This window comes from Neodiprion lecontei, chromosome 3, assembly GCF_021901455.1.
Source record: "Neodiprion lecontei isolate iyNeoLeco1 chromosome 3, iyNeoLeco1.1, whole genome shotgun sequence".
In the NCBI taxonomy this organism is placed as follows: domain Eukaryota; kingdom Metazoa; phylum Arthropoda; class Insecta; order Hymenoptera; family Diprionidae; genus Neodiprion; species Neodiprion lecontei.
In genome coordinates, this window is record NC_060262.1 from 39418630 (window position 1) to 39431337 (window position 12708).

General features: G+C 43.0%; 1 protein-coding gene across 1 annotated transcript in view; it reads right to left on the reverse strand.

Moving 5' to 3' along the window:
- Positions 1 to 12708, reverse strand: part of LOC107217886 — a 309627-nt gene that overhangs the window by 25055 nt on the left and 271864 nt on the right. The window contains exon 8 of the mRNA XM_046735990.1: positions 6618 to 6806. Within this exon, the coding sequence (XP_046591946.1) occupies positions 6618 to 6806 (189 nt within the window). The remainder of the gene's footprint in view (positions 1 to 6617; positions 6807 to 12708) is intronic.

Sequence of the window (12708 nt, forward strand, 5' to 3'; positions counted from 1 at the left end):
ATTTAGAAGAGCGTCGCGTAGGCGATTCGATTATTTCCCTCCATTAAAACCCCTGGGTGTGCAGACTTGGGGTCGCGCATCCGAATTGCCGGAGGAAAAATTCCCTTGCAATCCAGCCTCCCGCACACACATCGACTTGCACACGTGCGCGCGTACACGTCGCAGAGAAGTTTTGAAAACACGAGTTTTACATTTCCTCCTCGAAGAAGCTCCCGTTTCGCACGTCCGTTGCAGTTGGGGGTTGAATCATTCCGGCTGCAAGCTCCTGGAAGAAGGTGTCGCCACCCCCGCAGGACACATCGGCTCCTTGGTATTCCGAGGCTGTAGGCCGATATTGCGTTACCAGAACACGCCGCGCAACTCAATCCCAAGGCACCGCGTGTGAGTCTTAGCCATGCTTTTGTAAGTCACACCTCGGCTGGTTCGGCGCCGTTCCTTACGAACCGGCATCCATTTGGAGGAGTTGCGAGATCTGCGGGTTCCCGGAAAATCGGTAATTTGTTCGTTTTCCCGCGTACTGATTTCGCCTCGGAATAAGTTTCCGTTCATCGGATTTCGCCATTATTCAACCGGGATAAAGCGGATGAATAAATCGATGCAGGTCGCTGGAGTAGAGCGGCAATTTGTTCATTCCTGGACACGCTTCGATTCCTCGCTTATATATCATATCGATCTGCAGCTGGGTAATTCCCATGGAAATTTGAGACTCGAGGGAGGCTGCAGTCTGGTACATTGCCGCTGTGTTGACGCTCACATCCGTAATGCCGTGGACAGATCACGATTCTCGCTCGAGGCAACCGCGAGATGATGGGTCCACCCCGAATCAGGCCTAATAATTCCCTCGAGCCTATATCCGAACATCCGTACCTACTGCACGTGCCAATAGAATTTATAACCCGGTTTCGGTTTCTCCGCACGCATTCTCAGAATTCGGGAATTCACAACGGGAACATTCTGCAAATATCTGCTCGAATGTAGCCGCTGCGTTTTTTCAACTAAGTGGTATGAGCATTGACCCTTCGTGTTTTTAAAGTTCTAAGACTAGATTTTATACGATCATTTTCGCAAGCTTAGCGGTCGTTTAAACGTGGTTCGTGTTCAAAATCGACCAGTCTTGAATTTTTGCGACAAATTTTCAGGTGGTAATCTTTGATTTACGAACATTCAAGCATTTGTGAGTTGTTTCTTTTTAAGAATTTTCATTTTTCATCCTAATTATTTAAAATCGGGCCTCTTGATCGAATCATTAACGAATTTTTCACGCACGTCATCTTGAAGATATTGAAGATATGAAATTATTCTATAAAATTGGAAATAAATGATTCTATTACGAGGGTCATCTTGAATAATCGGAATGAAAATGCAATTTTTGAGAATTCTCGGAGAATTTTCAAAGAGACTACAAATTAGTTTGAAGTTGCTACTATATTTCACTGAATAAAGTTGAGAACATCCAGATGTTATTTTTACGAGACTTTTGAATTTGTCGCAATGTATTCCCAGCTACGCAGTGCCTTCAGATCAAAGATCCGGATCAAGGAGAAGGATCCTTCAGATCGAACGCATATTTCTCGAGCCAATCGGACAAGCATCAATTTTGGATGACCCGACTCCCATAACACTGATAGAAAGAAAAAAATGTCTATGTAACTTTTATGCTGAATATCTGTATAGGCTGGATATTCCTTCATTGCACCATTCTTTCTCAAGACGAAACAATAAACAATACTACTACAATACTACCAGTAAATGTTTATGATTAGGTCCGAAATGACCAATGAACAGAAATCGAGATTCAAGGTGAAATATCAAGACTGTGTAGTCGTGATGTAGAGCCTCGAAGAGCGGAAACAGTTGGCAAGGAACGAGGGTGAAAAGGGCACGTAAAGCGGATATAGGTGATGGAGGTGATTCACTTGGATCGCGAATCGCGTTTATATAAATCCGAGGACTACAGAAGCTGCAGCGGTTCGATTTAGGCTGAGTATCAGTCATTCCGGAATCGGTTTTGGGAATGCGTTTTTGATCCCCCTAGCTGCATCCCGCGGAAGGGGGGAGGAGGGGAACGGCGATAGGGCGACGAGGTCCCCAGACGCCAATGACGCCAATCTCCCGTGTAAATCGCGACATATTTCATGACACGTGGTTCGAATGCCTGCCGCACCCCGTATATATATATATATATATTTAAACGCGAATCCGGAATAACCTCAATCCCCGTACTCGTGCCATGTTGGCAGCTGCAGTTAGGCGAACGAAGGATAAAAAGTTTTAAACTTTTAACCAAGGTTTAGCGAGATCACCGAGGTCTTCAAGCCTCCGCAGCTTACCGAAGATCATCAGCGCGAGTTTTGGCTAAGATCCAGGCTTCGACTATCGAAAAGAATGTCGATAAGATGAAAAAAAAAGGCAGAGAAAGAGAGAGAGAAGGCGAGAAAAAATATGAGAAAAACGAGCAAAACGGAGTTCTGATTACACTCCGGATCGTAAAGATCGCAAGAACCTCGTGAAGAATTGCCGGTAGACGGAGGGGCGAAGCGCAAAACGAGTCCTCCATTTCGGCGAGGGGTTTTTGGCAGAGTCGTAAACTTTGGTCTCATCAGGCAATAAAGACTTTCAAAGTGTTCACCAAGATGTCCCTAATGATCGACAATGCGGAGAGGCATTTTCGGCAGCCGAGAAGACAGATGCTGACGACGAGCTTGCAGGACTTGTTATCACCGGTGCGTTATACCGTCTCTCGTAAGGATGTAGGTACTACCTATCCTACAGGCTACGCGAACGAGAGCAAATGAAAACCGAGCTGATGGAAGAGGAGAAATCTGACTCTTCCCAAAAGGCAGAAGGAGAGGAGGCGAAAAAGATGAAACATTGGAAACGAGACGTGGCACCTGACAAAGAGCCTTTGCTGGTAGGAAATCAACTAATAAATGAAACCGTACAGTGATATAATATAGGTGTACGATATTGCAAGTTCCAAACTGACAGACGAACGGACGGCCTCTCTGGGCCAAAAATATCGGGGCTAGTCGCGGCGGGCGCGGTCCGTTTCATAATGTATGAAATCGATTCGCGGTTCTATCCTTCCATCCTCCTCCCGGGTTACGGACCTTCTGTTACGGACCAGCACTCCCAGACAGATGTCTCTATTATTGAGTCGCGTCAGACTTCGCCGTTACATCGGACTATGCATTCGCATTCACCTTTGCCGGTGACCTATCAGCCTCGAATCGCGGGTGTCTGTGTTACACGTCGCAAAAGGGAAAGAATCCGTTGCAATCCAGATCCGTTAGTGTCTAGGCAAGTTCATTGACCTCGGTCTGTTCATTCGTTATTTACGGTTAATGGGTATTTTGAAGGAAACTGTCGAGTATTTGTATCGGATGAGAAAATTGTTGATACCTAGAAGCCTGTGGTTTTTTAACTAGAGACCAGTTTCTTACACTATGTGCAGCGAATTGGATCTTACGACCATGATTCCTGAATGCTTTCAAGCGTTTTTGCAGGATACCAGAACAGGTGATATCCTTGAACCCTGTGCAGGATTTCAGGAACATCAAGATATGCTGCTACGTTCATAAAAAGACTCAAATTTCATTCTGCCATGATATGAAGCACCATTGTTGGACCATAGATATCATTTCCACAATGTATGAGGTAGAAATAATTAATGATCTGCCCATCTCGACGATTATGACTGTAACTCCGGGCTCAAGAGATATAAATGCAAATCGATTCGAAGATGATTTTACGATAAGCAGGCTCAAGTCAGCGAGAGTTCATTGGCACGGAGTAACGCACCGACGAATAGATCAGGGGATATGGCCTCTGTCACGGACCCATATGATTGGTTTAGAGATTAGCACCCTGTCGGTCCGGCACTTTGGGCTCCCTGGGTCAAGCTGGCGAACATATCTCCTGATGAACAGAGGTGCAAGTATGTGTACGTAGGTGAGTTTGATCCGCATACATCATCCCCGCCACGCGCGAAGCCATCTCTCTCCAAACAGCTCGCATGTGCCAAATATCTGTAACGAACTTTTTCTTCTCGTCAAGTAAAAATAGTTTTACAGGTTTTCAATCAAATCGAAGCAGCAGTTATAACTTTGGACGAGTCCCATACGCCGGGCGGAAGCGATTAGACGCGTTGATGCTGTGATTTCTGCATGTAGAAGACCGCATCAGAATCTGGTATCGGGGCTCGGTCAATACGGCCGGCAAATGAGCAAACGACCAACAGATCCAGAGGACGCATGTAGGACGTGCATGCGGAGCGAGGAGGTCTACAATGCGACTATTACCGGAGGAGTCAATAATAATCCCCTTGTCCCGGTATCTGTCCATAATGGGCGACTATACCGCGAATTACACCGAACCCGGCTCATTGTCCAGCCACAGCTCTTGGGATAGAATTGTCCCGCAGGTTCCTCGTCGCCTGAACGTCGAAGCGAGGAAACTGCCGGACCCATAATCGAGACGGACATCCGAATCGAAATTGGTTGAAAAAGAGCAAGTGTGAGCAGCATTGACAGTATCGTTTCGCAATTTAAATGACGCTCTTGACTAGAGATTATTTTCTGAAGACGATGAACGGTTCGAGCTTGATCTCGTGTACTTCGAAAAGTTGGAAAAACTTTTGAAACTATAATAGACGATGGGGCGAAATAAGGCACGATCTCGGAGTTGAAGTTTAGTTCAAAGGTGGTTTTGCGCAAATTGGAAGCACAAAGGTATGGGGTTCAAAGTGGGGAAAGTTCCAAGAGATGATCATCGCAGCAGCAGACTCTCTATCGGTTCTGCACCCTCTTTTTAATGAAGGAATTAAACCAGTCCGATATAGTTTGATCAAATATGCGGGCTCTCTGCCCTGAGCTTTCAGTCAACCTTGGGCATGGTGATTTCGCTGTTCTGGATGAGATCCTGGACTGTCCACGTCGCAGGATAAACTCCAATGTCAAGATGAAGACTGATTATGGTATACGGGTTGATAACGGTCCTCTGGTATCGGAGATAACCTTACTGTACGTTTGCGATCTATCTTCCTCAGAAGTCGCACTCTCTTTTTCTTTGTGTCTTCCTTTTCTACTCCATGGTAGGAAATTTTGAATAGAAAGGACGCGCTGCAGATATAACGAATATGCATTTGACGTGATTACGACAGACTGTTGCCACGGCTGGTCCGAACCAATCTCTTTAAAGCGAGTCGAACCAGACCGACCAGAGGCTCTCTCCATTCAAGTGCAACGGGCATTGTATTTTTCGATAACAATCGGTAGCAGACATTTGATCGAATCAATTGATTGCTTTCTATAGTTCTTCTAAACACAGAGCGACTCCGGGTATTATACCTACCCACCGCTGGTACCTACGCGTCCCTTGGGAATCGGTCGGGATCCAGCGGCGTCCCGGGTTTTGCTCCCTCCTCCTACGCGCCACCCACTCGCGTTCCTCCACTAGGCTCATTTGAATCGCCCGCTCAATAATGTCCCCTAGGAGCACCGAAATCCAACGGGGGATAAAAAAAAGAAAGAAAAAAAAGTAAAGAAAGAAAATAAACCTCTCGCTGATGCTTGCATGTGGGAGCGTTCGTGTATGTTGGTACACCTACGTGCACGCACGCGTATACGTACACCTGCACACCTATTTATGTGGAATTTTTTATTCCAACACTAAAATTGGATAAATTTAGTACCCTCTTTTATTCCCCTTATTCGCGAGGGGCTTCTGGGACTTGGAAAAAATTCACGAAGTGCAATATATATTCGTGAAATTTTTTAAGAAGAGTTGAGCTACTTCGACATCTCATATTGTGAGAAAAATTCGGTGACGAATTCTGTAGACTAAAGTATCAAGTCAACGGTATTTGATATTAAATTTTTTAATTGACTGCAAACATTAGTCTATAAATATGCTTGGTATATCACACCAATCAATTTCGGTCGATAATAAAACGACCATATTTGACTTGTGCAAATTTTGCCAAACTGTAAGTTTGAATTTCGGTGAAACACTTCTTAAGCTGGTTCCCCAGCTCATTATATTCTACTCACGATTCGACACAAATTTAAATACCGCAGAAGAGAAACTTGAAAGCATGAGCTTTTGAGTAAGTAAAAATAATGTCTCGATTACAGATGAGCAGCACTTTGGCAAAGTTCCTATTGCTCACGGTTATTTTTCAGAAGACGTCAAGCGAGTCGGAGCAACTGTGAAAGCAGTTCCGGCACGCCGAAAAGCAAGTGAGCATAGGGTGTATAATCCATAAACCGTAAGTGCATGGCGACGTTCTGGGTAAAATCGTGGTAAAGAGCGGCGCTTATACTGCAATGGGGTTTCTGGCTGGCACGGTCAGGTATGGTGGGTCTACTGTACGTAACGTTGGACCGGGCTTAGAGGTTTGAGAAATTAGTTTAGTTACGCGGGAGGCAGGAACGTCTCCACGCGCCGAGGCCATGAGCATGATCAGACGTTGAATTGAATCCCCGAGTGGATCCTCATCCTCCTCCGAAACTTGGAATGCAAAGAATAACCGACTGCGCTTTAAAGCTCTCTGCGCCTTTACACTCCGCGCCACTGCCTTGGTGGTGTGAAATTTGTGTATTCCTGATTTTTCTCACCTGTGAATCTTCCTCCGTGAATATTGCGTCGAAGGCAAACATCTTCGGGGCTGCTACTGTGGGTCTTCGATCCTCGGCCGAAACCGACTGCGCTGATGCTGGGTCCACCAAAGTCACCTGCTTCTTCCTCTTGTCGGCGTTGAAGAAGCTTCCACCTTCACCCGAAGACACCCTCAGCATCACCTTCACCTGGAATCAGAAAATGCGAGTGTTTTATTAGGGTTCGTGGTCCACCAGTAATTTTGAGAAGAGTAATGAAAGCATGCGCTGAAGAGATGTGGGGATCATCATCGGACGAAGTTCGCAATTTCTATAATGGAAATCGCACTTCTGGTCCTTTCATCATATTGCACGTGGCCTGTGTATAATTGAATTCCAGAATTGTCAATCCTATAACCGTGATGAGCCCATTGTCTGCCATCCGTTCATCGATAAAAGACAAATTAATACGAGACAACAGCGGATGGCATTTTATCCACCGGCAATCGGTTTCTACACTCCGAGCGAAGGGTCGAGCCTCGGGATGTAGTGGCAATTAAAAATTGTCCTTCAGTCTCGATTCGCTTTCCGTCAAATCTCTTTATTGAAAAAAGAAAAGCAACGATTGTCGGTCGAGTTCGGTTATGATGTGAACAAGGACGATACTCGGGGATTTCTAATTTCTCTAATTGTATTTCCGCTTTCGAGTCCCGAAACAGTAATTAGAGAAGACGATTGGATCCGTTTGGAAACTAGCACGACCCAAAATACTTTGATAGAAAGCAAGCACAGATTAGTAAAACTGTTTCCCTTGACGGTCGATTGTTTTGTACTTTGATTCACCTGTCACTCGGTTTCAAACTTGAAAGAAGTGATTCCTCGTCGAATCTCAACTTGCGAACGAAGACGTCGGTTCGAAATTATTCCATCCGCACAGCGCACTGTCATGTACAGGTGGTAAATCTCTGGTCTACAGAGCCGGAGGTTTTTCTCGAGGAATTCCAACTGTCCAGGAAATTGCGTTCGTCTATCTATCCATCCATCTATATCTATCTATCTGTCTGTTCGGGACGCAGAGTCCGAATCCACTCGTCGTCACTCGTTCCACGGAAGAGTGTGTCTAGTATCAACAAGCGAAGGTACACACGTCGATTGGAAGAGCCGGAAATAAAAATCCTCGTCCTCATTTTCCCCGGAAAAGCGTCCAGCTCTCCCCTAGAGCTTGCAGCTGGGACGGCCACACGTCCTTTTCCACTCAGATTAACATCGGTCAGTCGTCGCTGCGGAGTTGATCCGCGAGATTAATTCCATCGGACGTCCAAAAGCGAGGCCTGCAGCCCAAAGTAACGCGGAAGCAACGCGTTCGGAAATTTTCCTCAAATCGCTCGCTGTCCGAGGGGCAAATTAACGCGAGATTCGAGACGAAGCGCATGCAGTCTGCGACAACAGAAACTACTTGACCGAACTTTGATGGTTATAGAGGGTTTGGGGTTCGTTGCATGGCGCTGCTTTCCGACCTCCCGACGTTGAATTGTCGTTTGGATTGGCGGGGCGCTGAAGACATTCGAGAACGCTATTCAACGAGGGTTTATTACACAGGTTAAGTCATGCCGAATATCATCAGATTCCAAGAGTTATATTGTTGAAGGAAATTTTCAACCCTGCACGTCACGTAGCTCAATAAAGTTGTAATCTTGCTCACGAACGAATTCGCTTTCGTTTTTATTGGGGCTTTTTATTATTTCTTGTGATTCGTTTTACTTCTTCAATTTTTTCTTTTTTTTTTTTCTTTTTTGACCTCTTTCACTTTCTTCAACGCGATAGCTAACGTAAGGCGACGCTTGAGACGGTTACAACGAAACGTCGCGTCGCGTGTTCTCGCAGAGACAAGAAACGGCAACGATTCGAGAATAAAATATTCCGCGCCTTCTCTGGTGCTCGTCGTTTCTTTGAAATCTCTTCATACAACTCGACTTCCCTGCTGCTCCTGCTGCTGCTTTGCTGTAAGCTTTATTCGCGATAAAACGACGAGAAAGGATTTAATCGTTCCGGCAAATTCCTTACAACATATTTTATAAAGGTAGGTTATAGTATTCGCAAAATTTTCCGCGACGCGATATTATATGTATACAATACCTTGCCGCGTTTATTGTATGCTTAGAATTTTCGCTCGCATGGTACTCTCATTTCAAAGTGTAATCCGACCACTTTGCGATCTCAAGTAGCGCCAAAGCAATTTACCTTGAAAATTCAACAAGCGCCTCAATTTCTCAAATCCCTTGTTTTTCGCGCACACATTTTATCCTCGTAGATGTTTGAATAAATAATTTAAAGCTCTTAGACCCAGTTTTTGAACGTTTATTCGCTATTATTTTCTACACAGTGATACAATAGTTCGATAATCAGAAAATGTTCATCTTCGAGACTGCATTGCCAACTCAAAACTAAGGAATAAAACTGATCGTCATCTGCGCTACCGGCAAAAATATGTTGAATAAAGACTTTCAGCTAGAGTGAGACACATTATTCAAAACTACGAGTCGTAGATATTGACGGGAAAAAACCCTTTTACATCAACACGGTAACCGACCGTGTGTAAGGTGAATATCTATGCGTTGGCATACGTCAATATATGCGTCAAATTTTATAAAGTCTGTAAAAATGTCAGAACCAGTAGCACGATAACGGGCCCTTAAAATTTTCCGAGACGCCAAGAAGCACCTGCACACATATCGGTAAGTCGTCGACATTTCGTACCTGCGCTACGTATCGCCGTTTCATCATCCGTCGTAAAGTGTACAGGCATACATCTTGAATATTTTCGTAGATGTATTATAAATAGAGCTAGATGCGAGTGTGCGTGTGTATGTTTGGAGCACTTCGCGTCACGAGAAGCTTGCGCCGTTACTGGATCGTTCGATATATCGAAAAAATAGTTTCAGAAAGTACACGTATAACCTTAGTGGCTGGATATTATACCGTATCGTTTCTTTTCCTGAAAGTTATATGCGCTGCACCTTGCCGGCGGAAGTTACAATATAGGCGAGTCGATTTATTCCCGAGTCAAACACGTAACTGCGGAGGGTTTTCAATGCGCGTTTTACTTCGTTAGAAAAATTAACCCCGCAAAGTCAACCAGCCAACTGTTTTTCAAGAACTAAAACACAGAGTGGACGTAAGAAAAACGAGAAAAAGAAAATCAGACTTGTTTCTGGAAAACTTTACAACCTGCAAGCGCGACTCAATGTGGGGTGACATTTTTTTTTTTACTACTCGGAATTTATCAAAGTTTGGATAATCTACGATTCAGGGTAATTACAGATAACGTAAATAACGGGGAGAAATTAGAGCGATATCAGGAGAGAGCGGTCCTTGCCGTTTACTGTATATGAGCAAAGTTACGACCTGCAGTTTAAGTGCCCGGAGCGTTCAGTGCGATTTTGCTTGCAAAAAATTTGTTTTTCAAACGATTGCGCGTACAATAATCCTCAACTTATTCTTACGGACTTATATCAAATATACACCTAAGCGCGATTGAAGCGATGTACTCGAGTGAATTTATCACGTGATAAAACGTGCATACACATACAGCTTAAATAGTATTTCAGTTTTAGTAGCAATATTTGATGTAGTCGTTTTTTTTTTTTATTACAATCACGTATAATTTGGAACGACAAAAAAAACCACCGTAATTTCGTACGCGCATGTCAAATGCAAGCTTACTTGAGACGAATACCTAATTCATTGATATCGATATAACGACATTAACATTTATGAATTTTACAAAACCTGAGTATTTACAAACTTTATTTTCATAGATTAAAGAAGTTTTGTCTTTTTCTCATACAATGTCCGAATTCGTGTAGTTTTAAATCACCTCACTTGCCAAATTTTTGCACTGCTCTCCCAGAATAAAACCGCGACTTGTGTAACCGTGAATCGAATATTGCAACGCATATTAAACACCGTTCCGGTTCGGATTCCCCCGGCAGTAAATTTCGCATCATTTTAAGATCTGGTTGGACGCGTCCATTCCGCGGGGAAAAATTTCCTCGGTTTGACTGTTGCGCCGGTTGATCGCGTTGCGGCATCAGGTAGCTGATGTACTTTCCGCCCCCGGGGCATGTTTTCATCCCCAGTGGGGAGAGACGGCGCTCTTTCTCGCTGATATCTCAACTTGTATCTAAATATTTCCCCTCCGGCATTTTAGACGTACGTAGGCTTAGCCCTCGGAATTTATGCCTATATACGTAGATATTCGGGCGAGGGTTACCTGCCAGCCTTGAAGGGGGGGGGGGGGGGGGGGGGGGTCACTGAATGAGGGGCTCGCAAAATCAGGGGTGCAAAAATATTTTCTCCGCTACCTCAACGCCGAATCCATCTGACGCTGGAAAAGTTTCATTACATCGCTTGCACCGACGTTTCGTAACGGAGGCGGTTAAAGTGGCGGAAAATGCTCCAGCATTTGTCCCTCTCTTGTTACGTTTTTAATTTTTTTCTTTTTTTTTTCTTTTCTTTTATTTCCTTTTTTTTCTCTTTATCACGTTTTACAGAATGAATTCTCTCTTTTTTAACTATCCCTCTCTCTCTCTCTCTCTCTCTTTTTCCTGGTATCGTCTTTGCCACCAACCTTCGTGCTGTAATGCGGTTCCTCCTTTGACATCGCGTTCGCGCTGTTTTACAACCTGTGTAATAATAATCTGGTGATTCTCAACCACTCTACGATTTTGTGTATTATAGTTATTTAACCGTCGACTTCTCTGACTCACAAACTCTCAGATGTTTACAAAAAAGTCGAAATTCCTGAGATACAAGAGCGCTCTCTTCTATTCGAAACACGTCTCGACGTAACGATGACTGACAGTTGAGCTCCTGACTTGCTTAGGGAAACAAAAAAAAAAAAAGAAAGAAAGTGAATGAAGGGCGCAACGCAAAAAAAACCCTCACGAACAACCACGATGGATGAAATAAATTGGTATTTCAACTTGTAACACGACGATATTTGAAAGGAAATACTTCTCGGAAGTTTTTTTTGTATTACCGCGGGGCGTTTAAGATTAAGAAAAAGTAGAAGAAAGGCTTGTTGAGAAGAATAAATTTGGTTTTTTTGCGTAATAAGTTTCAAAAATCTTTCCGCAGATCGCTGTAATTCTTCGTTAGTACTGTTGTTATTAATCTTTACTGATATCCTTAACAAGATTAGACAATCTGTCTCAAACAGGAGCTACAAATACAAAACCAAAATTTGAAAAACTAGAAAGTAAAAATACAAGCTTTGAAAATGAAAACAAGATAAAATAAATCTCAATCTAAGTAATCTTACCTGGCCTATTGCCAAATTCGATATGGTGGATCAATATTATGTAAAAAACGACATCTCTAACGTAGAATAAACGTTGTTTTTAAATTCCCAACTAATTCTTTGTGGGCTTTCATAGTTTCGTTTTCAATAAGCTTAGGAATATCTGAATATAAATTCTTTCGAATTGTCCGCACAATTTTTTTAATACTTACTTTGCACGGCTTGTGTCAAAACGTAATATCCACAGTCAATTGATGTTATCTAGAAAATGCGGAATTGACCGACTTGTGTTTACTTTCTTAGGAGTTTTGAAAATTGAATATTTATAACAGATGCGTGAGCGGATACTAAAAAAGGCAAAAAGAAAAATGCATAATTTTTGAAAATTACTTTCGACACATAAACCACTTCTTCCTCTGTGAAAATTCACCGACACTGTATATACTTTACAGTTGGTCATTTTTCTTGCGAGAATATGCAATTCGTACACACTGTTAAAAATGACTGTCAATTTATTAATAGATTGACAAAATCAAGTTACAAATTTACGAATTCGATGCAGCGACATAAATTATAATGTATTTGTCTTAAATTCACAATGAACATTTTTCATACTACCAAAGTATATAGGAAAATCACTAAAAAGTAATTTGAAATTGCTAAATCGTGTAGTAAATGTATTGTATTTGTAATTCGAATAAACAGTAAATGTATGGTGAATTCCCTGTTCCGTATCCGAAAAAAACTTCTAATACAGTGTTGGAAGTTTTATACAGAAATTTTTAACAGTGCATCTATGCCAAGACACCT